At 64.0% G+C, this 26,503-nt stretch overlaps 2 protein-coding genes across 2 annotated transcripts in view; one reads left to right on the forward strand and one right to left on the reverse strand.

The window, feature by feature from the left end:
• PRKCZ (protein kinase C zeta) overlaps nucleotides 1-23,243 on the forward strand; it is a 45,387-nt gene extending 22,144 nt beyond the window's left edge. Inside the window, exons 5-18 of the mRNA XM_058674343.1 lie at nucleotides 8,922-9,007; nucleotides 12,692-12,823; nucleotides 13,640-13,721; nucleotides 14,547-14,599; nucleotides 15,107-15,295; nucleotides 15,828-15,925; nucleotides 18,257-18,343; nucleotides 18,965-19,100; nucleotides 19,185-19,272; nucleotides 20,411-20,530; nucleotides 20,735-20,814; nucleotides 21,036-21,125; nucleotides 22,728-22,843; nucleotides 22,924-23,243. Coding sequence (XP_058530326.1) covers nucleotides 8,922-9,007; nucleotides 12,692-12,823; nucleotides 13,640-13,721; nucleotides 14,547-14,599; nucleotides 15,107-15,295; nucleotides 15,828-15,925; nucleotides 18,257-18,343; nucleotides 18,965-19,100; nucleotides 19,185-19,272; nucleotides 20,411-20,530; nucleotides 20,735-20,814; nucleotides 21,036-21,125; nucleotides 22,728-22,843; nucleotides 22,924-23,011 — 1,445 coding nt within the window. The 3' untranslated portion in view covers nucleotides 23,012-23,243. The remainder of the gene's footprint in view (nucleotides 1-8,921; nucleotides 9,008-12,691; nucleotides 12,824-13,639; nucleotides 13,722-14,546; nucleotides 14,600-15,106; nucleotides 15,296-15,827; nucleotides 15,926-18,256; nucleotides 18,344-18,964; nucleotides 19,101-19,184; nucleotides 19,273-20,410; nucleotides 20,531-20,734; nucleotides 20,815-21,035; nucleotides 21,126-22,727; nucleotides 22,844-22,923) is intronic.
• Nucleotides 23,244-24,541: 1,298 nt separating this feature from the next.
• Nucleotides 24,542-26,263, reverse strand: FAAP20 (FA core complex associated protein 20). The gene is made up of 4 exons (XM_058661001.1): nucleotides 26,202-26,263; nucleotides 25,687-25,873; nucleotides 25,401-25,615; nucleotides 24,542-24,752 (listed from the first exon to the last, which is right to left on the reverse strand). Exons 1-4 carry the CDS (start codon nucleotides 26,261-26,263, stop codon nucleotides 24,680-24,682), a joined length of 537 nt encoding a protein of 178 aa, XP_058516984.1. The 3' UTR covers nucleotides 24,542-24,679.
• Between the last annotated feature and the right edge of the window lie 240 nt (nucleotides 26,264-26,503).

A 26,503-nucleotide genomic window follows, 5' to 3' on the forward strand; every position in this document is an offset into this window, starting at 1 on the left:
AGGGGGGGCGCGGTGGGCTGCAGTGTGGACTGTGTAGTGTAGGGGGGTCCCACGTGAATGGTGTAGTGTGGGATCCCATGTGGACGGTGTAGTGTGGGGTTCCACGTGGACGGTGTAGTGTGGGGTCACCTGTGGACGGTGTAGTGTGGGGGGTTCCACGTGGACGGTGTAGTGTGGGGGGTTCCACGTGGACGGTGTAGTGTGGGGGGTTCCACGTGGACGGTGTAGTGTGGGGGGTTCCACGTGGATGGTGTAGTGTGGGGTCACCTGTGGACGGTGTAGTGTGGGGGTCACCTGTGTACGGTGTAGTGGGGGGGGTTCCACGTGGACGGTGTAGTGTGTGGGGTTCCACGTGGATAGTATAGTGTGGGGGGGTTCCACGTGGATGGTGTAGTGTGGGGTCACCTGTGGACGGTGTAGTGTGGGGGTCACCTGTGTACGGTGTAGTGGGGGGGTTCCACGTGGACGGTGTAGTGTGGGGTTCCACGTGGATGGTGTAGTGTGGGGTCACCTGTGGACGGTGTAGTGTGGGGGTCACCTGTGGACGGTGTAGTGTGGGGGTCACCTGTGGACGGTGTAGTGTGGGGGTCACCTGTGGACGGTGTAGTGTGGGGTTCCACATGGATGCACATCTGCAGCCGTCTGTTGCTGGCCCTAGGACTCTCCTGTCTCCCCTGGGTGCCCCCTGGGAGTGGTGTCTTTGGGCGCCCTGTCTGTCCCTGGGCAGAGCCATGTGGCCATGGGCTGCACCCCTGGCTAGTTCCAGGCCCAGCTTGTCAAGCTCTCTGGGGTGGCATCCACTGGCAAGTCCCTTTTCTCCCGTGCAGCCCTGCGCCTGGTGCCCACTTCTCTAGTGGCCTCTAGCCAGTGACCCTTGGGTTTCCCACGTGGATACCCGGGAATCCCATGTTGGTGCGGATTTGGGATTTGCAGGGGGGAACCCCCAAGCAAAGCCCTGCACAGCCACAGTGTTGTGGTGGGCGAGTGGAGCCCTTTGGAGGCACCACTGGGTGGGGGACAGGCCGCCCGGCAGGCACCGCCCGGCAGGTGTCAGTGCGCACACCACCCTTTACCCCACAACTTCTGGGGCTGGAATTCCAGGTCCTGTTGACCATCCAGTCCTGAGTTCCAAACCCCTTCTGCCCTCGCCACTTGAGCCCACGGATCCAGAGGTTGGGACCCGAGGAGTCCCCATTCTAGGATGATGCAGGTGAGGCTGAGAGCTGAGCTCTGAGGGCTGCTTGCTCAAGACAAAGTACTGACCAGAGTGGCTGGAAGTGCAGTGGCCCCAGGACTGGCCTGGGGGTGTGGCTGGGCCCTGGGTGGGCGTGGTCTCCTTGGGAAGGGGCGTTGCCTGGGATGGGGCGTGGCCTGCTCATGAGGCGGGGTCTCTGGGTGGGTCCAGCACCGGAAAGGCCGAACAGCCCTGACCTAGGTGGAGACTTGGGCCTCCTGCAGGAGTTTGCTGAGTGCCCGTGCTTGGGCTTCCGGGGAAGTTGGAGCTGCCCCCGCGTCAGGTGCGTGGCGGCCTGGGAGTGTTGACTGAGATGACCGGCACCCATGTAGGGCGTTGGGGCTGACCAGCCCTAGGGGGCGACAGCTCCTCCTCTGACCCCTGGCCGTCCTGTCCTCTTGATCCCAGGCTGGGAGGGTCAGGCTGGCTCCTGCCTTGTCTTGGTGCAGTTCCACAGGCTCGGTTCCCCTGCCCGTCTCTCCCTCTCCCTGTAAGAAGCGCTGCTCTTGGTCGCCCAGCTCTGCCCCTGCCGGCTGGCATGCATGCCCACGCCCAGTGGCGTCTGAGCGTGGCACTCGCACCGGGTCCTGGGAGCAGAGGGAATCTCTTCCCCCAGGGCCCTGTGTGCCTGCCCTTCCCCTCTGCGGGCCGTGCCCAGGGCCAGTCTGGGTAGGAGGCCGTGGCCGCAGCCCAAGGGCTGGACAGTGCATGGTCCACCCAGGGCTGGGTAGCAGGCTCCATCTGTCACTTGCACTGTGATACAGTGTCGCCCAGGCACTAGCTGCCCACCTGGCTTTAACCTGACAGCGTGAAGTGACCTGGTGCTGATGGGACGGGGTGACGCAGGCTCCCCGAGGTTGGGGGCTGACGCGTGTCCTGCAGCTTCTGGGTGTCCTCATCAGTGGCGGCCGAGGGGAGCCTCAGGAGGACCCCGCTGCTGGCCCCACCTGGAGCTTTACTCAGCCCGTTCGCTGGGTCACTCCTGAATGCCAGCAGCGGTAGGGCTGCGCTGAGGCTGCTCCAGGGCACAGGGGAGCAGGAAGCCTGGAGGCCAGGCACTCTGGGCTGTCCACACTCCTACTTGCTCTCACTGACCCACAGAGGCGTCGGCTGCAGCCACAGCTGTGAGCCCTGGAAGCCATTCTCAGTAAACTGAGTGTGCTGTGGCCCACACAGGGCAGGGTATGACCCACACAGGGCAGGGTGTGACCCACGCAGGGCATGGCGTGGGAGTCTGGACACTGGGCAGGTGTGGGAGGTTGGACATTGGGCAGGTGTGGGAGACTGGACATTGGGCAGTACGTGATCCACGCAGGAATCCTGGACGCTAGGCAGGGCATGGGAGCCTGAATGCTGGACAGGGCTTGGGAGCCTGGACACTGGGCAGGGCATGGCCCATGCAGGGCAAGGGGTGGGAACCTGGACGCAGGACAGGACGTGGGCACCTGGACGCTGGGCAGTGTGCAGTCCACGCAGGAATTCTGGACACTGGGCAGTGCATGGGAGCCTGGACGCTGGGCAGGGCATGCCCACATGCATGCAAGAATCCCAGGGGTGCTCCAGGTCCTGTTAGCGGTGCGGGAGTTGCAGTGGGATGCCCTGGTGTGACCCGCTTCATGTGTCGGTAAGTGGGGCATCTGTCCCTGGCAGGCCAGATCGAATCCCTTGTGAGAACCAGCTCTGCACCTGCTTTGCAGCTAGTGACTCAGGGTTTGGAACCCAGCAAGGGAACCCACATGTGTTTTGTCTCTCACTGGAGGCTGTGGTACCCATCCCATGGCCTCTTACCCTGGCACTGCTTTGCCCTTCAGCCTCAGATGTACAAACGTGGCTGCCCCTCCCTCGGCAGGGTCTGGGCTGTAATGCTGAAATCACCTTGCACTTGCTGTGCACACATGGCCCGCACAGCCAGCCCCCTCTTCCCCGTGGGGACACCGCCCTGCACAGCCAGCCCCTCCGTCCCCGCGGGGACACCGCCCCGCACAGCCAACCCCTCCGTCCCATGGGGACACCGTCCCGCACAGCCAGCCCCTCCGTCCCCGTGGGGACACTGCCCCGCACAGCCAGCCCTCTCAGTGTGCTGTGTGCACAGTACCCGTGGGTACTGTCCCCATGTCCTCTTCTGAGGAGCCCTGTCCTTTCAGGAACCATGATGGTGACACAGCAGTCCAGCAGCATGTGTGGTCACTGCTCAGGGTCTGCACTGGGCATCCACGTGTCACAGCAGAGATGAAGGACCTCGTCTCACGGTCAGGAGCTGAGGCCAGTCAGCTGATTGGCAGCCGCGGGTCAGGGAGTGGTGTCAGTGCTGACCCCCAGGTGTCGCCCGCACCCAGATGTTTCTCTTTCCAACATTCCGTGGTCCTGAAGTGGTGGCCATATCCTGATTAGGGGAAGGCCCAATTCCGTCATGCCTGTGGTCTAAAGGGTGGTGCTTTTGATCTGTAAAGAGGGCCCAGTGTGGTGGAGTGGTAGGTGAAACCATTGTATAAGATGCCAACATCCCACAGGAATTCCAGTTCAAGTCCCGCTGTTCCACTTCCCATCCAGCTCCCTTTTTTGCCTGGGAAAGCAGCAGAGTGTGCCAAGTTCATGGGTTCCTGCACCCTCGTGGGGGACAAAAGAAGCTCTTGGCTCCCCTGGCCGGGCCAGCCCCAGTCCCTAGCTTCAGCCTAGTCTGGTCCAGCCCTGATCCCCAGCTTCAGCCTAGTCTGGTCCAGCCCTGATCCCCAGCTTCAGCCTAGTCTGGTCCAGCCCTGATCCCCAGCTTCAGCCTAGTCTGGTCCAGCCCTGATCCCCAGCTTCAGCCTAGTCTGGTCCAGCCCTGATCCCCGGCCTCAGCCTAGCGGGGCCCAGCCCTGATCCCCGGCCTCAGCCTGGCCCATTTACAGCCTGTGTCTCTCGCTGTAATTGAACGAGCAAACAGAGGCTGAGGAGGCCCCGTTCTGTTCCTGTCGGAGCCTCTCCTTATAGCGCTGTCTGCTCGTGTCCAGGATGGAGCCTGCCTGTGTGCGGTGATACGGTTGGCGTGTGTGGCTCCGAGCAGGTGTACCTGCCTGGCAGGCACATGAGCGGGATTGAACCCGCAGCGTCCTGGGAGGATGAGCCGGCGGTCGCCCGTTACCGTCCTGCGACGGGCTCAGCTTGCACATCGTGGCCTGTTTTGTTCGGAGCTCGGGGAAGGCTGTGCTGTTGCTCGGTGGTTCATGGCAGTTCAGTGTGTGTTCCTGTGAAGTAGCATTCACGCAGGCTTTTTTCTTCTTCTGTTGTGTTTTCAGGGATTTTTAAATCTAAGTGTGTGTGTGTGTGTGATATTGTATATATAATGTGTATGTTTATATACGTATATGTTAGGCCCCATTCCATGTCCTACAGGGATACCCTGGCGCATAGGAAGTGGGGTGGGGTCCCACCACGCCCCTAACCAAGAGTGGCCGGTGGCAGCCTTGCTCCCTAGGTGACCTGTTAACTCTCTTTTTAAAAGATTTATGTATTTTTATTGGAAAGGCAGATCTACAGAGATGAGATACAGACAGAAAGATATTTCATCCACTGGTTTACTCCATAAGTGGCCACAATGGCGAGAGCTGAGCTGATCTGGACCCAGGAACCAGGAGTCTCCTCTGGGTCTCCCACGCAGGTGCAGGGTCCCAAGGCTCTGGGCCGTCCTCGACTGCTTTCCCAGGCCACAGGCAGGGAGCTGGATGGGGAGCAGAGCAGCCGGGACTCGAACCTGTGTGCCTGGCGGATGCTGGTGCCAGGGTTCATGAGCCTTTTCGGTTCTCTGGGCCTCCTGTTGCTCGTTGTGTCCCGTCTGTGCGCCACACGAGCCGCGTCCCACTCCGTCTCCGAGCCATGCCTCTGGGCAGTCCTGCGTGACCTCTGCACACGTGCGTGCTGCTCAGTTACCGTTCTCTGGTTTCGCCGGCATCTGCCCTCGGTGATTGGGAGGGTCCACCTGCTGCCCCCCAAGACACACCCTGCCCCATCACCCTGCCACACCCTGCCACCCAAGACACACCCTGCCGCCCAAGACACACTCTGCCCCCACGACACACCCCGCCCCCAACACACATCCTGCCCCATCTGTGTCTCTTCTGGTGTGCTGCTCCTGGGTTCTACCACATTCTTCACTTTGAGAATTTCCGTCTGATTCTGCCCTGTGGGGTCCCAATTCCCCAGTCAGTTCGCTTTGCAGCCATCTGGCCATGCACCCCAAGTGACCACGTCAGCTATGGGCCTGTGTCCAGTGACTGGTCACCTGCTGGTGGTGCGGCTTAAAAGCACAGCCAGCCAGCCGGGCTGAGTCCAGTGGCCCCAACCCAGTGCCCTCTCCCCAATCCCAGTCCCTAACACCAGGATGCGCCCATGGTCCGCCTAGACTGAAGCAGTTGGGGCGTCCAGCAGCTGCTTCCTGCGTGGGTTCATGGCCTCAGGTTACTCCACAGTGGACGGGGGGAAGGGGTGGGACAGTACCCCAGGACCAGGGGTCCCCCTTGCTGGGTTTTGGACCGCCCCCGTCACCCCTCTCCTCCTTCCTCTACAGAGGGGCTGTCACACACCCACCCCCGCGCACACCATGCATCTGCCAAGGAGCAGGCTCAGGAGAGACACGAGGCTCCCCTGCCTGTTCGTGGCTTGGAGGAAGCATGCATGCCAGACCAGGAGTGGACATGCTGGGCGTGGAGAAGCCTGTGGACTGGGGGCGCCCTCCACTCCCAGGAGACCTAACTCCCCTGCGATAGCATTGCCAGAGGCGGCCTGGGTGCTTGGCCTCCCTCGGGCTGGCCACAGCTGGCTGAGATGTGGGGAGCCCCTCAGACACACCACCCCTTCCTCCGCTCGCCTCCCAGCACGGTTCCCTCCAGGGCCACGGGAACTCCTTTCCCACAGCCTCTGCATTTTCTTGTTTCAAAACCTCCATGGGGTGACTCGGCTGTCCCCAGCCTGCACCCCGTGGTCCCTGAACCTCCTCTGCTGTCCAGCAGGGGGTCCACGCCGTCCGGCCTCAGTGGCGGCCTCCCCACAAAGTGCTGCGCGTGTTGGCCGCAAACAAAGCCGCGTGCTGCCCTTGTCCGGTGCACGCGGGACCTCCCCGTGCTGCAGCGCAGGTCCCCAGGAAGGCAGCTTCCCTCCCCTTTTCACCGGCCTGCCCCGTGCCCAGCACCAGGAAGACCTGAGGCCTGTGCTCTACACACAGGCAGCAGCAGGCCCTGCCGCCCACCAGCGGGGTCCGGGTGGGCAGGCCATGTCCTGGGCTTGCTGCCCGCCTCCCCTCTCCTTCCTGGCCACGTGAGTGCTCTGGGACAGGATGTTGCCAGGGATGACGCCCTGGGATCCAGTGGGGACCCACGGGCGGTCTGAGGGCAGTGCTGTGGCAGTTGGCATGTCTGTGGGAGCATCACCGTGGGCTCTCGGCCCTCGTCCCTCATGCTGGCTACCCCCGGGTGGTTCCCCGTGTGCTGGCAGTGTGGGCTGCTGGCTGCTCCAGGAGGTCTCTCCACTTCTCAGGCTATGGTCCCCGCTGGGGCCCCATCCCTCTCCCCTGCCAGGCAGTGGGGTAACCTTGCTGAACCCCGGTGCCCGTATGTGTACCGTCACAGGGAGGGTAGGCATAGCATGGCAGCCTTTGGAGAGAGGCGCCGTCAGCTGAGAGCCAAGCCCTACTGTGGCCAGCTCCTGCAAGGGAGGGTGGACGTCTGGCAGGTGGCCTGACTTTCCAGGGTCCTGCAGTGCTTGGTGCTGGCCACACCCTGCGCCAGGGTTCTCGGTCCCTGCCTCGCACACACTGGGCCCTGGATTGGGGCGGCCCTGGGCTGGTTCCCGGGCTGTTGCGAGCTGAGTTTTTGAAAATGTGTTTTTATTCGCCTTGTGGAGTGCTCAAGACACTGCGTTGCCCTGGAAACCAGCTCGTTAGCGTGCCTGCGCCCAACCTAATTATAGAATGTCAAAGGCAAGCAAAGAGCTCCTGGGGGCTGTGGGGTTGGGGAGCACAGGGGAAGTGGGGCGCTCACCGCCCCGGGCTGGGTGCACCCCTGTGGGGGCTGTAGGGCTGGGGAGCACAGGGGAAGTGGGGCGCTCACTGCCCCGGGCTGGGTGCACCCCTCCACCTTGCTGCCACCTGGCAGGGCCCAGCCTGGGCTCCCCTGGGGTCGTTCCAGCAAGGGCTCTGTCCTGAGGTGGGCCAGGTGAGCAGGCTGCCACAGCCCCTCTCCTCCACCCAGAAAAGGGCTCACATTGCCTCAAATCTGGGTCCCTGGGGCCTCCAGGCCTCACGGGGCACAGACCTAGATGCTGGGGTCAGAGGCTTGGCAGTTTATAGTCTCTAGTGGTAGTAGCATTGTGGGGACATAGACTTTTCCAGAAAGATGCTTGGGGACCACGCGTATGCCCAGGCCTGCCGAAGAGGAGCACTGGGAGGGCAGCCCGTGTGCGCCACCCACAGCAGAGAGGGCCTGGGCCGTGGCACTGGGAGGGCAGCCCGTGTGCCACCCACAGCAGTGAGGGCCTGGGCCATGGCACTGAGGGGGCGACAGGGGCATGAGGCAAGCATGTGACCACATGGAGCCCAGGGCGGGAGTGTGGGGCGCTGTGCTGCTTTGCCATGTGCCCCAATTCCAGAACAGCCACACAGGAAGGTGCAGAGGTGGCTCGAGCTCACTGCAGCCCTCACGCTGGGCACCTGCTGCCTCTCTGGGTGTGGTGTGTATTCGCAGGGAGCCCGGCTGGGAGCAGAGGGAACTTGGACCTGGCACTGGGTGGAAGGTGCTGAGACACTGGTCCTGGCACGGTTCCACCTGACTGCCTGGACCCTCTCAACGCGTGTTTCTCTCCCTGTGTCCCGGGGACAGTGCGGGCGATGAGTGACAATCAGGGACAAACAGGACCACCCGCTGGGCTGGGCAGGCGGGGCAGGCGTCCTCATCCCGGAGGAGTGGTGGGGGGGAGCAGAGCCCAGGCTCCCAAGGTGGCTGAGGTGGGAAGCAGCCCTGCCTGGCCCCGCTGCACGGAGGTGGCACCCAGGCTCCTGTGAGGTCTGCCGGCTGGTGGAGAGGAGCGGGTTCTGCCGCACTGTGACCTGGTTCTGGCAGGAGCTGCTGAGCTGTTTTCAAAACATTCCGTTAGGGTTTCCACTCGGCGTGCTCGCGGCACCTCTACCGGCTCATGAAAGTGGCTTTTGCTGCCGCGCCTTATAAAGCACAAAGTGTCCCATTGTGCGCTGCGCTTCCCAGGTTGGTTCCCGTCAGCCTGTGGAGCTGCCGAGAGCACCCGGGCTGCAGGGCACAGCTCCGGCCGTCTCGGGGAGCTGTGACAATGAGCGCTCCGAGGGTCCGCTCCCCCTGCCCTGAGATTGGCCGGGGTCGCCGGCACCCTGGTGGGGAGCCCTGACCCCTCTCGCCTCCCGGCTCCGGGTGAGTCATGGTGATGCCAGGGCCGGTGCTGTGCTGGAGGCTGGCAGTAGGCCCCGGGGTGTTGTCCGCTCGCCTCCATGAGCCCCTCGCCTCCATGAGCCCCTCTATCCTGTGTGGAGAGCAGGGTCTGGCCTGCCTGGAGGGCGGCAGGGGCCTGTGGCGCCTCCCAGGGGAGAGTCATGTGAGGAGGGGACCGAGCTGGCTCTGCCCAGCCGCCCCCAGGCTCCGGGCAGGCGTGTGGCCGGCGCTGCTTACGCCTCTCTGGTCTCTTGCAGAATCCATCTACCGCCGGGGAGCCAGAAGATGGAGGAAGCTCTACCGCGCCAACGGCCATCTCTTCCAAGCCAAGCGTTTTAACAGGGTGAGTGCCCACCCCGCTTGTGTGATGACCTCTGCAGCGCACAGGGGCCTGCAGGCTTCCCCCAGCTGGTGCCAGTGGCTCCTCATGGCTCCTGCACACCCCAGTTCCATGTCCCTCAGCTGGCCTGGCGGCACGGAGGATCCCACCAACACGTGCCTCCCTCCGTGGCCTCCGGAGGACACGCGCGTGTTCTCTGTGTTTTCCTCACGGTGCCATCCCACGCGCCATAAATGAGGTGGGCATGTTGATTCCCTCCCCAGAGGGCGCAGGGGAGCCCACAGTGCTGTGTGCAGCCCCCTGGCGGCCCTCAGGGGGCAGTGAGCTACTTGCTCTCTGCCATCCGTGCCATGCTTGGCAAGCAGCTGACCCAATGGTCGGAAGGATGGAGGCAGTTCTGCTGCTGTTGTAAGCTCCAGCCCTTCCGCTCTGTCAGAGTGACAGACATGTGGGGGCTGGTCCCGGATGTGGGCGTTGTGGGCTGTCACTTTTGCCTCCCCCAGGCCCTTTCATTTGGCAAGAGCAGGGCTCACGCAGCCTCAGCCCTGCCCCGGGAGCTGACGTGGGGAGGAGGGGCAGACTCTCGGGTCGGAGCATTCAGGAAGAGCAGCAAATGCTGTGCGGACCCCAGGGGGCTTTCTGCAGGAGGTGCTGGGAGTAGTAGGGCATGATGGGCAGAGCCTGGGGGTCCCTGAGTCTGAGTGTGGGGGCTCCAGCCCATAGGGAGCCCAGGTGGCTGTCAGCTGGGAGGTGTAGGGGTCTGGTGCTCTGGATGGCAGGTGAGGGTGTCTACGGGGTGCAGTACCTGAGTGCATCCCTGCCCAGCATGCACAGCCACCTGGCCCTGGGCTCAGTCCTGGCCCGGTCTCCACTGGCAGTCTGTGTGTGTGTGTGTGTGTGTGTGTGTGTGTGTGTGTCCCTGGGCTTGGAGGAGTGGTACCTGGACACGACCTGACCCACCCCACATGGCCTCATTTCCATCCATCATGTCCACCCTGGGGTCCTGGGCATCTGTGGGGAGGGTTGGGACCCCGCCCTGGCAGGCCTCAGCTGGGATCCAGGCCTGGGACACCTTAGCTCGTATGCTAGGGCAGCCAGCCCCTCCTGCCTGGCTCCGCAGGCGCCCTGGGGCCCTGGGGCCCGCACAGGCCACCGCCTGCCTCACGCCCTTTCCTGGTTGTCCCTGCCACGCTCAACTGTGACCAGAGGGTTGTGTCCACCTCTGACTCCTTCACTGATCCGGCCAGGGCCTCCCCACCTCCTCGCCACACCTGTGCTGCCCCCTCCCCAGGCAAGAGCAGAGAAGCCCAGGAGGCACCCCAGAAACCCTGGCCGTGTCAGAGTACAGGCGAGAGACGTGACCGCCTCCTCGCGCGCACCAGCTCACCTGCTGGCCTGGAGGTGCTCTGCGCTCAGGGCTGGTTCAGCAGGACTCGGCAGGACCTGGAGGGGACGAAGCATCCCCCAGCCTGTATTGAGGCCCAGGGTAACAGAGGGTGCCGTGCCCTGTGGGCCGTGGCTCCCGGCCTGCCTCTGCACGGACCTTCCATTGACACTTCTAGAAGATGCAGCTGTGTTCTGGGGATGAGGCAGCTCCTCCAACCGCCTTCAGAAGAGCCCTGAAGGAGGTGACAGGCAGGCCTGGCCGAAGCCGCAGCGCCGGCCCTGCTGCAGATGCTCTGTGTGGGCACGCAGGTCAGCAGTCAGGATAGGCAGGCAGGAGTGGTGGTTCTCTGTTTCTTTTTTTTTTTTTTTTAAAGATTTTATTTTTTTTTTATTACAAAGTCAGATATACAGAGAGGAGGAGAGACAGAGAGGAAGATCTTCCGTCCGATGATTCACTGCCCAAGTGAGCCACAACGGGCCGGTGCTGTGCCTATCCGAAGCCGGGAACCTGGAACCTCTTCCGGGTCTCCCACGTGGGTGCAGGGTCCCAATGCATTGGGCCGTCCTCGACTGCCTTCCCAGGCCACAAGCAGGGAGCTGGATGGGAAGTGGAGCTGCCGGAATTAGAACCGACGCCCATATGGGATCCCGGGGCGTTCAAGGCAAGGACTTTAGCCACTAGGCCACGCCACCGGGCCCGATTCTCTGTTTCTGCAAAGATGTTGCGTGGGGAATGATTGGAGCAGTGGGGCAGGTGACTGACAGGTGACTGACAGGTGACTGACAGCTGGCTTGGGACGAGTGCACAGCTGCCGCCCTGAGACACTTGCATCCAGCACTCTCACCTCAGGGTCTTATGCGAGGAGCGTCGCCAGGCCCTGCTAAGAACAGACCCCACGCCATCCCTGCCGGGCCCTGACCCACAGCAGCGGACAGGGCCTCCCCGGGCTCCCAGGCAGGGAGAGCCCGCCTGTCACAGGCACTGCCCAGGCCCTGCCATTGGCAGGTGTCTCCACTTTGTCCAGCAAGCAGTTAGAGGGGCGGGGAGCCAGCACCCAGCTTCCAGGCTTCGGGCCGAGGCCCTGATCACGTGCCATGAGACTGGCGTCCGAGTGGACACAGGCGGCCAGCATTGGCCACTCTGGGACAGAAGGCCCAAGGTGCTGTCCTGAGGGGAGACGGTTTGGACATGGTAGGGGACACCGCCCTGACTCCCGCCGTCAGCATGAAAGGCCCCAATCTGGCAGCTGAAGGGGCAGATGAGAGCTGGGCTGTGTGTCACCATCCCCTGCCCAGCCCTCCATGTGAAGAAGCCCATCCCCACCCACTAGTGTCAACTCCCACAGCCCCAACCAGCCCCATACCCACTGGTGCCAGCTCCCACAGTCTCGTCCAGCCTGGCACCTACTGGTGTCAGCTCCCACGACACACACTGAACATCTGAGCTCATGACTTCAAGCCACAGAGGGTGGGAAACATGGCCCAGGCCAGTGGGTGCGAGTGTAGAACCATCCAGAAACTAGACGACTAGAAGAGGGACTTGGCTGCGTTCATCTGCTCTGCCATGTGAGCCCCTGAGAAGAGCAGGCAGACAAGCCTGCACTGCCAACCACCCAGTGCCCGCTGCCCCGGCTGCCAACCACCCAGTGTGCGCTGCCCCGGCTGCCAAGCACCCAGAAACAGCTCCAGCAGGGCCGTGGCCACGGCACGTGTGTCAGTGTTTGCTGGGATGCGCCTCTGCCTCAGCTCTGTCCTGGGGCCGGTCACGCCACCCTGACCACGATGTACTGGGGGGGCCCGTCCCTGCACACTGCCCATGTGCAGACGTGTGCCTGGAATCCTGTGAGTTCAGCTCAGGCTGGCCGCTGGTACTTGTTCCTGCTCCCTGATTCAGGAGTGACCTCAGGCTTACTGAGAAGCAGAAGTTAGAGTGATGAAGGGCAGAGACTGAGAGTGGACTGGGGCATAGGCACCCCGAACCATGGTGCAGCTGTGGACACAGCTGAGCGACATGTGCCCCGCTGGGAGACCTTCATCCCCTGCCTTTTATAAAAATCAGACTTGTAGAAACATCGTAGAACTGACTTGAGGTTGTTTGGAAGACGGTGGTCTAAGCTGACTGAGACCCCGCAGAGTCCTTCCAGGCCCGCGCAGAGCAGGGTGTGGGGCTGCCCCAAGGCTGCTGCAGCAGGCGTCTCAGAGGGTCTGCCTGGCGGGGGCTGAGCGCGTAGGCCTGAGGCATCTCCCGCCTGGCGTGCGACACCCTTCCAGCCCCCCGACGGCTGCCGTTCTCGCCCGCAGAGAGCGTACTGCAGCCAGTGCAGCGAGAGGGTATGGGGCCTCGCAAGGCAGGCCTACAGCTGCATCGCCTGCAAGCTGCTGGTCCATAAGCGTTGCCACGGCCTCGTCCCGCTGACCTGCAGGAGGCGCATGGTGAGTCGGCCTAGGCCCTGCCCCTCTGTCACGGTCCCCGCCACCGAGGCAGGCAGGCGGCGGCGGCCACCCATGCCCATGGAGGCCCCAGAGCCCTCCGCAACACCAGGGGGCACCCCATGGCCAGCCTGGGCACGTCTTTCCTGTGAGTTGCAATCTGAAGAGTCCATTGGTAACTTACAGGCCAGTGTGTGTCTCAGGGAACCTCACAGTGGACACCTGTCCCCCAGCCCTGCCAGCATCCTGCATCCCCGCACGTGGAGTGCGTCCCCTGCGTGTGCTTGGGGGCAGAAAGTGATTGGCTCTACCCCCCTGTGTTCTCGGGGCTCAGGGACATGCGGAGCCCGGTGCAGACCACAAGAGCACACACACCTCTTGACCATGTAGTTCCACTTCTGCCTGAGACCATGGGAGCAGCTCCACCTCACAGAGCTGCCTCCGAGGCCATCAGCCCTGGCGGCCACTCGGGAGCAGGCGTGGGGGGGCCGGCGTGGCCCCAGCTCCCTGCTCGTGCGGACCCCGCGAGGCAGCACGTGGGAGTCCTCACCTTGGACGGCCATGGAGCTCCCCAGGCTCTCTTCCTCTCAAAGAAAAAACTGTCTTAAGGGTAGGTTTATTTTGGTGCAAGAAATGGTTAGATACACACATAGGAGGATTCATGAAAAATACACATCATGGGAAAACTACACATGGATTTCACGCTTGTCTTGTGACTCGGCCTTCCGCCAGCATTCCAAGGTCCCTCGTGCGGGTGGCCGTCAGGGTCCCCGGGAGCTGGGGGTCAGGCCAGGGGTCACCTTGCGGTCTCGCCGGCAGGATCCTGTCATGCCTTCCCAAGAGCCTCCAGGAGATGACAGGAGTGACAGCACGGACCTACCCTCCGAGGAGCCTGACGGAAGTAGGTGCCGCCTCCCCCCCCCGGCCATCAGACCCCCGCCACGGCCATCATCCCCCACCCCCCATGGTCAGCGTCTGTGACCACCTCGGGAACAACACCCCAGAGCCATCCAGACCCAGCAGAGATGGGCAGGCAGGGTGGCCCTGCAGTGGCCATGGTGCTCTCAGGCTGACTTCAGGTGTTCTAGAAAGCTCCGTGCAGCATCTCCTGTGAGCTGGGACCCCACTCTGGGTGCCACACAGCTCAGCTGCCCATAGAGGCCCGAGACTGGCTGCCCTGCGCATGGCGTTGCTGGGCGCTCAGCTGCCCATAGAGGCCCGAGACTGGCTGCCCTGCGCATGGCTGGCATGGCTTGATCTTCCGGTTTTCGTGTGGATTTCCTGGGGAGAAACGGCTTTCTGTTTGTAAGGCATGTTTGGAGAGCTTCTCTCCCGCTTGGCACTGATGCCCACAGAGCCAGCACCCTGTGGGTTTGGGTGCGCATTCCCCAGCTCTGAGCTGACAGGTGGCTGGGGCTGAGACCCCATGCCTCTGAGCCAGCAGCTGCCCACCCATCTGCCAACCCACACCCACTTCTCTTCCATCCTTCCACTCCCGTCATCACCCGTCCGTCACCCGTCCTTGCACTCCAGCCCCCGACCTGTGACCGTGCAGTTAGAGCCACGAGCAAACTGGACGCCGGGGCTGACACACGGACCCTGCCTGTGCACAGCGTGTCCCAGACCGTGCTGCCATGGGTGGTGGCACCCCGCTGGCCAGGCCCAGGACATGGGGCCCTGTCCCGGGGCCGCCTGTAACCCCCCTTTCTTCCTCTCTCTCCTCTAGTTACTTATATTTCTTCAACCCGGAAACGTGACAGCATGAAAGAGGACTCCGAGGTGAGTGTTCTAACAGCCCCTTTGAGGGAGCGGGGGACTGGGGGGGCCAGGGTGGGCTCCCAGCTCCAGTTTCTGTCAAACTGCCCGCTGCCCATCCTCTGGCCCTCCTGGCCTGGCTGCCCTTCTGCGTCCCTCCATGCACTGGGACCAGGATGTTCCAATTGGCTTTTCTTCCACAGCCAGCTCACAGGGAAACCCCGCTCTGTTCCTGGAATGCCAGGGACAGTGCCACACCCCTCCTCAAGCTGGAGGGGAGACTGATGTGGCCTGGCGGGCTTCGGCAGGTGTTCACTGTGCATGTTTCATTTTTGGTGGTGGGGCGGGGCTCCTGCAGGCTGCCAGTGAAGTGCCTGGGTGCTTGCTGCCAGCAGCTCGTGGCACTCGTGGCTGGCTTCATGCCTCACGCAGGTCGTGGCCAAGGCGTTCTGCGGGATGGGCTGAGATTCTGGGCCTCGGGGAGCGGCCAGCCTGTACGGGGCCTCGCTTCACCGCCTCCTCCTCCCCCAGGACCTGAAGCCAGTTATCGACGGGGTGGATGGAATCAAGATCTCTCAGGGGCTCGGGCTGCACGACTTCGACCTCATCAGGGTCATCGGGCGTGGAAGCTACGCCAAGGTCCTCCTGGTGCGGCTCAAGAAGAACGGCCAGGTCTACGCCATGAAGGTGGTCAAGAAGGAGCTGGTCCACGACGATGAGGTGAGCTGGGCTCCCCGTGGCACACGTGCACGCGCATGCGGCTTGTACAGGGTCTGCCCGCCCCCGGAGGGCACAGGCATGCTGTGTCTGCCCACCCCCGGAGGGTGCATGTACAGGGTCTGCCCACCCCCAGAGGATGCACGTACAGGGTCTGCCCACCCCCAGAGGGTGCACGTACAGGGTCTGCCCACCCCCGGAGGGCACAGGCATGCTGTGTCTGCCCACCCCCGGAGGGTGCACGCACAGCACGTACAGGGTCTGCTCGCCCCCGGAGGGCACAGGCACCCTGTCTGCCCACACCCTACAGTGGTACAGGTGCTAAGCCAGGCCCAAGACTTACCCTCACAGTTTATGGAGCAAAATTAGAATAGGTGCATTTGATGGTGTTATTTTTAATGTAATTTCTAAATTTAGTTTTATCTTGAGACAAAGAGAGCTTCCCCATTCATGGCTTCTCTTGCAAATGCGTGCGATGGCCAGAGCTGGGCGCCAGCGTCGGGGCCCGGAGCCGACCAGCCGGCCTCTGTTTCAGGACATCGACTGGGTGCAGACGGAGAAGCACGTGTTCGAGCAGGCGTCTAGCAACCCCTTCCTGGTCGGCTTGCATTCCTGCTTCCAGACGACGAGTCGGTGAGGACCCGACCAAATGGCCAGGACCCTGTGCAAGCCCAGAAGGTGGCTGTTGGGCACAGTACTCTTGGCCACTGCTGGGCACCAATGCACTCCTAAGCTGTGAAACTGGATGACCTGCCAGGAGAGCTTGGCAAGGGGTTCTGGGCAGCTGCGGGAGGACGTGGCCAGCCCCGCCCAGCTCTCTGGCTGCCCACGGAGCTAGCAGCAGCTTTAGAGAGAAGCTTCTGTTGGGGCATCAGCTTCTCACTGAGCTGGCACCCTGGGGTGGGCAGGTGCCACCCGGACCCCGCAGGCCCACAGTCCTCTCTGGTGCCACCTAACGCCACACCTTTCTCAAGCATCAATTCACTCATACATTGGAAATCGCCTGTAACCCCACCAAGCAGTGACACCCCCAAGCTGGATAGTCCAGGGCGCAGTGTCTGAGCAGGAGGCTCAGGGTTGGGCTGGACGGGAACCCTTCCAGGCATGGTTTGCTGTCACCCGGGACGTATCCAGCTGTTGAGGTGGAGGGGCCATGCCCAGTTGTGCTGAGGAAGAGACCCCTGGGATTGAGAAGGTTCGGGATTGTTTCTGCACTGATGGGGCGATTTCTTCCTGGCAACGTGCAGAGAGCCATCAGGATGCTCGGGACCCTGGGCACTGGGAGCCCCGTGGGGCACAGGAGGTGTGGACGGGGAGGGGAGCAGTCAGGACACAAGCTTGTGGTTGGGCAAGCAGTCAAGGATGGCCCACAGACCCTGCACCCACGCGGGAGACCCCGATGGAGCTCCTGGCTCCAGCATTGTGGCCATTTGGAGAGAGAACTGGCAGTAGAGGATGTGTGTGTCTTTGTGTGAGTCTGGGCTGTGGGCCGGCCGTGGCGAGCTGCATGTTTCCATCCTCTTGTCCAGCCTCAGCATGCCCTCTCTGCCCCGTGGTTCTCCCCGAGCCAGGCTAGGGCCAGCAGCCTGTTGTGTGCACGTGGCAGGCTGACTGCACAAACGAGAGCCTCCCGCGCCAACCGGGGGCACTGCTGTCTGGTGTGGCCAACCCCAGACCCTCCGATCCAGAAGGGGCCAACCTCCGGGTTCTTTTCTGACGTGTCAGCTGTGGCTTGGTCCTGCTCCCCGTATTGTGTGATGAGGCCCATGTGGGCTGGGGGCCTTTGGCAAGGCCGCCAGGCCCAGTGGGATGCTTGTGCAAATTGACCCGGGCAGCCACCTGCTGCTCAGGGGTGCGCTGGACAGCACCGGGCTCTGGGGTGTCCTCCACTGGGCTGGACGCTCGGGGGCCTATGCCGCAGCCACCTTCCCCCGGCGCCTTCCCCGGTGTGTAGGCTGCTTGCTTCCAGATGTGTTTCTTTTTCGGTGTCGTGTTTATTTTTATTGAGACCAGCTGGCTCAGCAGGTTAAGCTGCCGCTCGTGGCTCTAGCATCGCATACCAGGGCCCTGGGGACAGTGCTAGGAGAGCAGACGGTGCTGACCCAAGTGCCTGGGCTCCTGCCGCCCACCCAGAGCACGAGGACAGGAGCTCAGCCGGACGCTGCTGCAGCCGACCCACAGGTGGAAGGTTGCGCTCACGTGTTCTCTCTGCCCCCTTTCTCTGTCTTTCCACCTTTTTCAGTAGGTGGTTTATTTTGTTTATTTGGAAAACAGAATCCAACAGGTCTATTCACTGGTCCACTCCCCGTGGCCTGCAGGAGCAGGACCCTGCAGCTGGAGCCGGCCCTGGAGGCACAGCCAAGGATGCTGGCGTCAGTGAGGGTAGAGCCTGAGCCCAGGCCTCCGCCCCAAAGGCCCTGACGCAGGTTTCCATTTGCTCCCAATGGCATGGGCCGCCACCACTCAGCGTGCAGGTGCAAGTCCCAGGGCAGCGTGTGGCCACCACGTGGTGTGCAGGTGCAAGTCCCAAGGCAGCGTGTGGCCACCACGTGGTGTGCAGGTGCAAGTCCCAGGGCAGCGTGTGGCCACCACGTGGTGTGCAGGTGCAAGTCCCAGGGCAGCGTGTGGCCACCACTCAGCGTGCAGGTGCAAGTCCCAGGGCAGCGTGTGGCTGCAAGAGCCACTCGTGTTTGTATCCCAGGAGTCCTGCTGTGGCCATTGTCACTGGCTGGGGCTGGGCACACTGCAGCTGCCAGCCAGTGGTCAGCACCCTGGCACCAGCTGCAGAAAGACCTACACCGCACTGCCCCACAGCCTGGCTGCTTCTGTCCTGGGGGTCCTACACCCCCTCAGCCCTGCCCCTCTGTGCCCCGCCAGGCTCTTCCTGGTCATAGGGTAGGTGAGCAGAATGGGCGTGGGAGCTGACCTCTGCCGCCCTCAGCCCTGCCCTCTGTGCCCCGCCAGGCTCTTCCTGGTCATAGAGTACGTCAATGGAGGGGACCTCATGTTCCACATGCAGAGGCAGCGGAAGCTGCCGGAGGAGCATGCCAGGTGAGTGTGGGTCAGCAGGCCGGTGGGGTGGGCCAGGGCAGAGGGCAGGAGAGGCCCGGTGGCGGGGCTGGGGCAGAGGCTGCCGTGCCTGGCTGACTCACCAGGGGACAAGTCCAGGCGTGGCAAGTCTGGTTCAGTGCAGCACAGCACATGTTCCCAGGGCCCGTCCCTCCGCCACACAGGACCGGGGGCCGCCCTGCACAGCATCATCTTTCCATTTTCTGTCATTTCACACCGGCACCTACCTGCTCGTGTACAGCCCACACCGTCCACTCACGCACGCCCCTGTGACTTCAGGTGCCCTGCGGCCCGCCACGTGGGGCCCCTGTGATGTCAGGTCCCGGCCCTACAGCCCACCATGCACGGCCCCTGTGGCTTCAGGTGCCCTGCGGCTGCCCACACGGGGCATTTGTCAGCACCTGCTGTCGGTGGACCCTGCCTGTTCGTCCTCTGCACGCTGAGGCCATGCTGCCTTTTGGCTGTTGGAAGGATGCGTCTGGGTCCGCAGTTGTGTCTGTGTGAGGCCTGCCCATCAGCCCTGTGTGCCCCAGTGGGGCTGATTGCAGGTCCTCCTGGGTGTGCCAGGGGCCTAGCCAGGCCGTGACAGGCTGACCCCACCAGGTTCTATGCGGCGGAGATCTGCATCGCCCTCAACTTCCTGCACGAGAGGGGCATCATCTACCGGGACCTGAAGCTGGACAACGTGCTGCTGGACGCCGACGGCCACATAAAGCTCACCGACTACGGCATGTGCAAGGTGCGCGCCGGCCCGGCCCGCCCTGCGCGCCCTGGCCCGCCCGAGCGGCTCACAGGACGCACCCCCCACTGACTGCCCCCACAGGAAGGCCTGGGCCCCGGCGACACAACCAGCACTTTCTGTGGGACCCCGAATTACATCGCCCCAGAAATCCTGCGGGGAGAGGAGTACGGTGAGCACGCGGACGTGGGCTGAGGAGGGAGGGCTTGGAAAGCCGGGCAGTGAGAAAGGGGTATATCCTCAACTCTCCCCAGAAGGGGTCAGCATGGATCCTCTCACAGGGAGCACCAGGGTCCTGGGACAGACCCCAGGTGGGGAGGCGCTGAGGGTGAGGTGACCTAGCCCTGCCCCCGTGACAGAAACGGGTCTGCGCCTTGACTTACAGAGGAACACAGCATAGCTATGTGTGTGCACAGGACCCTGCAGTAGGTGTGCTGTGTGGGATGTGTGTGCGCTGTGTGCTGGTAGTGCTGTGTGCTAGGAGTGCTGTGTGCTGGGAGTGCTGTGTGCTAGGAGTGCTGTGTACTGGGAGTGCTGTGTGCTGAGTGCTGGGAGTGCTGTGTGCTGTGTACTGGGAGTGCTGTGTGCTGGGAGTACTATGTGCTAGGCGTGCTGTGTACTGGGAGTGCTGTGTGCTGTGAGTACTATGTGCTAGGCGTGCTGTGTACTGGGAGTGCTGTGTGCTGGGAGTACTATGTGCTAGGAGTGCTGTGTGCTAGGAGTGCTGTGTGCTGGGAGTACTATGTGCTAGGAGTGCTGTGTACTGGGAGTGCTGTGCGCTGGGAGTGCTGTGTAGTGTATAGTATTTTGTGTGTACTCTGTGATCTGTGTGCCCCGTGTGTCCACACCATCTTGTGTTGCACACGTTTGCAGTGACACATCTTGGATGCCCCAGGACCACAGGGGCGGGCAGAGTGGGTGGTCCTGAGGCATCAGGGAGAAGTGTTCTGGCACACAAGGAGCCAGTGGTGGACAGCAGGTGGGACCCTCAGCCCCAAGATCAGAGCCAGGCTCAGGCAGGGATATTGTGCGTGAGCCAAGTTGTGCCCACCCTGACAGGAGCAAGTGGGGGGGCCTGTGTCAGCTGCTGCTCCTGGCAGGGGGGTCCAGGCTCCCTGGTGTGCCCTCCAACAAGCGGAGTGAGCAGGAGGGTCCTGTCAGCGGGGAGACACCCTGGGCAGGACAAAGAAACTGGGACCCTGGAACACTGGGACCCCAGGAAACCCCAGGGGATGGCGCAGGTGGGCAACATCAGAACAGCAATGGCAGCCGTGGCCCTGGCAGCCGTGACAGTGCCTGCTCTGCCGCAGGGTTCAGCGTGGACTGGTGGGCGCTGGGCGTCCTCATGTTTGAGATGATGGCCGGCCGCTCTCCCTTCGACATCATCACGGATAACCCTGACATGAACACAGAGGACTACCTGTTCCAAGGTGCGGCCCTCCCCGCACTGCTCCCTGCTGTGCGCTGGCCAGGAGCCCTCCTGCTGCCCTGTCCCACCCGGCCCAGGATCCACTGAGCCGCCGGTGCGGGCCTGGAACAGTGCTCCTTGCAGGCACCTGGCAACCCAGGAGGCCTGCCGGGGTGTGGGCGCGGCCGAGGGCTCCCTGGGCAGCTATGGCCCCCCCTCCTTGCAGTCATCCTGGAAAAGCCGATCCGGATCCCCCGCTTCCTGTCTGTCAAGGCCTCCCACGTCCTGAAAGGATTTTTAAATAAGGTGGGCTCTGCCTCCTGGGGCGGGCCAGACTGGGGGCGGCTGGGCCACTGTGTGGGGCTGTGGGTTTGCGCATCCAAGTCCATGTTGCTGCTGCTTGGACAAGAGCTAGATGGGGCAGGGAAGAGGCCGTGCGTGAGGGGTGGCGCTGCCCCTGGCCACGCGGGGGCTCACCATCCTGTGGGGAAGTAGGCCTGACTCGTCCTCTGACCTCTGATCCCCAGGACCCCAAAGAGAGGCTCGGGTGCCGGCCACAGACGGGGTTCTCTGACATCAAGTCTCATGCCTTTTTCCGTAGTGTGGACTGGGACCTGGTAAGGCCGTGCAGCAGTGGGATGGGATGGGATGGGAGCTGCCCAGGCCCCCCTGCTGGGATCCCAGTCCCAGGGGCACAGGGCACGCTGGGTCAGACCCCACCTGGGGCCGGCCTAGGGAAGGCTTGCTCCCCAGCCCCCGGCTGCCCACCCCACACGCACCACAGCCTCTGGCACTGCAACGCCCGACGGGGCAAGGCCTGTTTGCCCTCCAGTCGCTGCTGGCAGGGCCGAGGTGCAGCCGTCACAGGCCCAGGGGAAGTGAATATCCATAGGACTGACGGCTTTGAAAGATCTTCCATGTGCTGGTTCACTCCCAAACAGCCATGGTGGCCGGGCCGGAGCCAGGAGCTTCTGCCAGGTCTCCCTTGCGGTATGTTCAGGCCAGCTTCTACTGCTCTCCAGCTGTTAGGCAGTTGGGACAAAGTGGAGCAGCCTGTGCCCACGCGGGACATCAGGCCTGCTGGCAGTGGCTTCAAGAGTCACTTGGTTCCCCCACAACTCGCAGGTCATGTGACCATCACTACAGTCCGTCATCACCAGCGTCTCCCCACCCAGCCCCTGGGAACCACCGCCCCACTCCTGCTGGGACCCCTGCGGGCCGACGCCTCCCGGGTGTGTCAGCCCTCCCATGCCTGCTGGTCCATCCTGGGGCGTGTCCACCTGTTGACTCGCGTACAAGTCCCTATCCGCCCTCCCTGGGGCAGCCTGGCTGTTGCCCCTGCAGCAGGTGCCCCCCTAGACCCACCTAGGGGAATCGGAGCTTTCCTCAGGAAGACCAGGCCAGGGTACTGTCTACACCTGCGGCCACCCCGGCTGCCCAGGGCCAGCCGCCCACCCTGGGCCTCGGGCAACACATCTTCATGGAGCAAAGACATTGCTGGGTCACTTCATCCGTGTGGAGCTAGGGTGGCGAGTTCCTCGTGGGGCCGGACATGGAAATGGGCTCCTGTTTCTGCTGGGGTCTCAGCCCTGAGCGGGCGCTGGCTCCCAACCCTTCACCCTGCTCCTCCAGGGCTCAGGAGTGCAGCTCACACTTGGGGTACCAGAATGATGAACCAGCGGCAGCTCTGGCTGCTCTTGACACTGGGGGACCTGAAAAGCCCACTGGAGCCGTGTACGGGAGCCCCTGTGGCTTGAGGAGCGGTGACTGAGCCACCACCTGGCCCCAAGGCCATGCCGCCCCCAAGTGGGCCCTAGGGCAGATTGACAAAGACAGAGACAGACAGACAGATCTTCCATGTACTAGTTCACTCCCCAAGTGGCTGCAAAGCCGGAGCTGAGCTAATGCAAAGTGAGCTTCACGCAGGTGCAGAGTCCCAAGGCTTTGGGCCGTCCTCGACTGCTTTCCCAGGCCACAGGCAGGGAGCTGGATGGGAAGTGGAGCAGCTGGGGCACAAACTGGTGCCCATATGGGATGTCGCCTCCAAAAAGAGGAGGTTTAGCCAGTTGGGCCATCGCACCAGCCCTGCCCCCCTCATTTTCCATCTTAAGGAAGTGATGCTTGGCCCTTGCAGGGCCCAGCGGGGCCCTGGTTTGGCCTGGGCTGTTGTGTGCCAGGAGTGGGCAGCGTGTGGACTGACCCCGTCCTTGCCTCGGCAGCTGGAGAAGAAGCAGGCCCTGCCGCCGTTCCAGCCACAGATCACGGACGACTACGGCCTGGACAACTTCGACACACAGTTCACCAGCGAGCCCGTGCAGCTGACCCCCGACGATGAGTGCGTCCCGTCGCTCGCTCTGCGGTGGGCCGGGGGCTGGGCGCGGCTGTGGCAGCCATCTGTCCCCTCCTTCCTTGCAGGGACACCATCAAGAGGATCGACCAGTCCGAGTTCGAAGGCTTCGAGTACATCAACCCGCTGCTGCTCTCGGCCGAGGAGTCCGTGTGAAGCTCGGGCAGCCGCGTGCACACGCCCGGGGCTGACCTGACCTTCCTCCCAACCACAGCACTGCATGCCAGGCTGGGCACGAGCACCGGCCCGCCAGGGCAGGGCAGCTGGCATCAGGCTGTGGGACGTGGCAAGGCCTCCCCCCCAGCAGGCGGTGTAGACAGGACTTGGCGCAAGGCCGCGCTGCCGCCGCCCACGTGTCACGTCCCGAGGAATAAAACGTGCCGATGACCTGGACGCACCCTTCGCCTTTTTCCACGTGTGGCGCCCAGCCAGTGGGGGATGGGCTGCCGCCAGGCCGCAGTAACGTCCCCTGTGCTGTGGCAGCAGCAGCCACCCAGGACTGCCGTGGGGGAGTCGGGGCCGATTCCAAGCCCCCCCGCCAAACGGGCCATTGAGCCCGCACTGAAGGCAGCTGTGAAGCGGCAGCCTGCAGTCCTGGGCTCCAGCCTGGAGGGGGAGGCGCTGAGACCCGCCTGGCCAACCCCTCAGCCACCGTGCTGGGCCCCCTCCACAGCCGCACTGGAGGGCCCCAAGGGCCGTGTCCCGGGATGGAGGAAGGGAGCGTGGCTCGAGCCCCACCCCAGGCTGTGTGGTGGGCAGGCCCCAAGCCAGGCCGTGGCCCAAGCTATGCCTTGGGGAGGGCAGGGGCTGTGCCAGCCCTGACCCCCTCCACTTCCTCAGGTCTGCGGCTGCCCAGTGCTCACAGGACACAGCAAGGTGTTGGGTGGGCAGGTGGAAGCCCCTGGGACCCAGGCAGCTGGGCTCGCTGACCACAGCAGGGCTCATTTTCAACCAGCAACCCCCATGTCCACCCAAGTCAGCGAAGGCGACCTTGATTGGGGCCCCCTGGGTTGCAGCCCAGCTTGGGGGACAGCGCCACACCCTAGGCCTGGCCTGGGTGGCAGTGGTGGCAACTCCCCTCCAAGAAGGTGGGGCACGGGCCAAGTGCCTTGTGGGGAAGGACAACACAGCTCTGGGCTTGCGTGTTGGCCACTGGGCAGCCCACCCTGTTCCTGCACGTCCATTAAAGACTTCCAGAACATGCGTGTTACTGCGCTTTTCACCAAACGCTTTCAGGGAGATGCTGTTATTTATTTATTTATTCCAAAGACAGGGGCAGGGAACTGGAACACAAGTGGTCCATCTCTGTCCATGGCCGAGTGGCCACAGCCATAGAGCCTGGACTCAGGGGGGGACAGGCCCCACAGGTGCCCTGGAGAACCACTCAGCACTGGGCAGTCCTGGGCACATCCCAGGCATGTCCTGCATGGAGTCCCATCTGCTGCTCCCTCATTTGAGGCCCAGGCCCTGGGCACGCCCCCAAACCATGTTTTTTAATACATCCCTTCCCCATGTGCGCTTCCTCCCTGGAGACGCCTTCTCATGCAAGCCCGGCCAGGCTCAGCCCTGGGGTAGGCACCGCAGTCCCAAGGCCACCCCTCCCCTGCGACAGGCCTGAGCCCCGCTGGCCCTGCCCCCGGGGCTCGCCATTACAGAGCACCTCTGCAGGCCATCTCAGTCCAGCCAGTGCCCCACACGACTACTGGCACTGGGGGATCCTTGTGGGGTCCCCCGGGGAGCCCCTCCTGCGCCGTGGTGGGACATGCGCGGGCCCGGACACTGCCCCACCCAGACACACAGGCAGAAGGGGCTGGGCGCCCGCAGTCACCAAAACACGTCCTCTGCACTCTCCGCCAGGCACTGCGCCAGGTGGCTGTCGATGTCCAGCTGCACCAGCCTGCAAGAGACGGTGGTCATGGCCACCCTGTCCAGCCCCAGCCCCCTCCTGCGCTTCCCTCCCCATGGCTGTTTCTGCTTCCAGAAAACCACGAGCTGACTTTGTTTCTTCAACTGAAAGGCAGAGTTAGAGACCTTCCATGTACCAGCTTATTGCCCGAATGGCCAGCAGCAGCCAGGGCTGGGCGAGTGGGTGCAGGGTCCCAAGGACCCGGACCGTCCTCGGCTGCTTTCCCAGGCAGGAACAGGATTTGCGCTGTGCTGTTTTCTCTAGAGGCGCCCCAGCATTGCTGCACCCCCACAGGGGCGCCATGGCGGCAGGAAGGTCCTGGCGGGGCCGGGCCTCCAGGTGGTGAACCGCGAGGTGGGGGAGCTTCCTGTCCCTCCCCCATCACTGCAAGGCAGAGGTAGACCCAGTGCCCACAGGGCTGCAGCTCCCGGGGGACCCTCCCAGGCTAGGGCGGACGTGGGGGCCGGGAGGCCTGTCCGCGGACCGAGGTGGCACCCCTGGGTGCAGCTCCAGGCCGGTGGAGCCGCGCTGCACACCTCGGTCACGCACACCTGCACGCTCACCCCCAGCTCCCTCCTTGGGCACGTCCCAGGCCGGGGGTCCCCGCCACCACCTCGAGGGGCAGAACTGGACACTCACTCGGGGCCGAACTCCTCCTGGCACATGGGGCAGCTCGGCAGGGCCGGCGCCTCCGGCAGCCTGCTCGGGGTCTCGGGCCGCGGGGACCGGGTGGGGGTCCCCAGGCGCTCCCCTGCGCCCGGGCGTCCCGCGGCCTGCGGAAAGGGCGGCCAGGAGAAGGTCTGGGATCCGACGGTGAAGGCCTCGAGGGGCGCCGCGGGCTCCGGGCCCGGCTCCTGCAACACACGGAGGGGGGCGTCGCGCCGCGTCCGGCCCAGAGCGCCCCCCAGGGTGGCGGCGGGCTCACCTGGCCGGGGAAGGCGGGCAGAGGCGGCACCTCGCCGTCCACGCGCAGCTCGGCACCCGCCGTCCGCAGCAGCTCCGTCCACGGCGCGTCCTCGCTGCCCGCCGGGGGCCCGGGACGGCCAGGGGGCGGGGCGGGGGCCCTGGGGGCGGAGCGGGAGAGGGCGGGCGACGTCAGCAGGGGTGGGGCCCTGGGGGCGGGGCGGGAGAGGGTGACGTCAGTTGGCGGGGCCCGGGACGGCCAGGGGGCTCGGCGGGGGTCCTGGAGGCGGGGCGGGCGACGTCAGCAGGGGCGGGGCCCTGGGGGAGAGACGGGCGAGGTCCGCGGGGGCGGGGCGGAGCGGACGACGTCCGCGGGGCGTGGCTAGTGGCGTCACGGGGCGCGGCGGGCAGAGGGGCGGGGCTGCGCGCGGTGACCGGGCGGAAGCCGGCCTGGGGTGACCCCGGGGCGCACGTGGACGGCCGGGACCCCGCCGTGTCCACCGCCTCCTGCCGCGGCTCCAACTCCGTCCAACTCACCCATCCTCCGAGGGCGGCTTCCGGCGGCTCAGCCTCAACCGCGGCCTCTTCGCCGCCTCCATGGGCGGAAGAGCGGGCTAGGCGGAAACGACGTACGAAACGCGGCGCCACGCCCGGCTCGCGTCAGCCCCGCCCCGGCTGGAAGCCCCTGCCCCGGAAGCGGGCCGACCCCCAGAACCCTCAGAACCCGCAGAACCCCCGGAACCCCCTGCCCCGGGAGGGGGCCGACCCCCAGGACCTCCAAAACCCCCTGCCCCGGGAGGGGGCCGAGCCCCAGGACCTCCAGAACCCCCTGCCCCGGG

Source organism: Ochotona princeps, chromosome 2, assembly GCF_030435755.1.
Source record: "Ochotona princeps isolate mOchPri1 chromosome 2, mOchPri1.hap1, whole genome shotgun sequence".
NCBI lineage: Eukaryota > Metazoa > Chordata > Mammalia > Lagomorpha > Ochotonidae > Ochotona > Ochotona princeps.

Excerpts from the sequence above, each read along its gene's own strand:
- FAAP20 (XM_058661001.1), bottom strand. The coding sequence starts at position 26,263 with ATGGAGGCGGCGAAGAGGCCGCGGTTGAGGCTGAGCCGCCGGAAGCCG. Across the intron at positions 25,874-26,201 it reads AAGCCGCCCTCGGAGGATGG|GGCCCCACCCCTGCTGACGT; the intron begins GTGAGTTGGACG and ends CCCCGCCCCCAG. Across the intron at positions 25,616-25,686 it reads TGCCCGCCTTCCCCGGCCAG|GAGCCGGGCCCGGAGCCCGC; the intron begins GTGAGCCCGCCG and ends CGTGTGTTGCAG.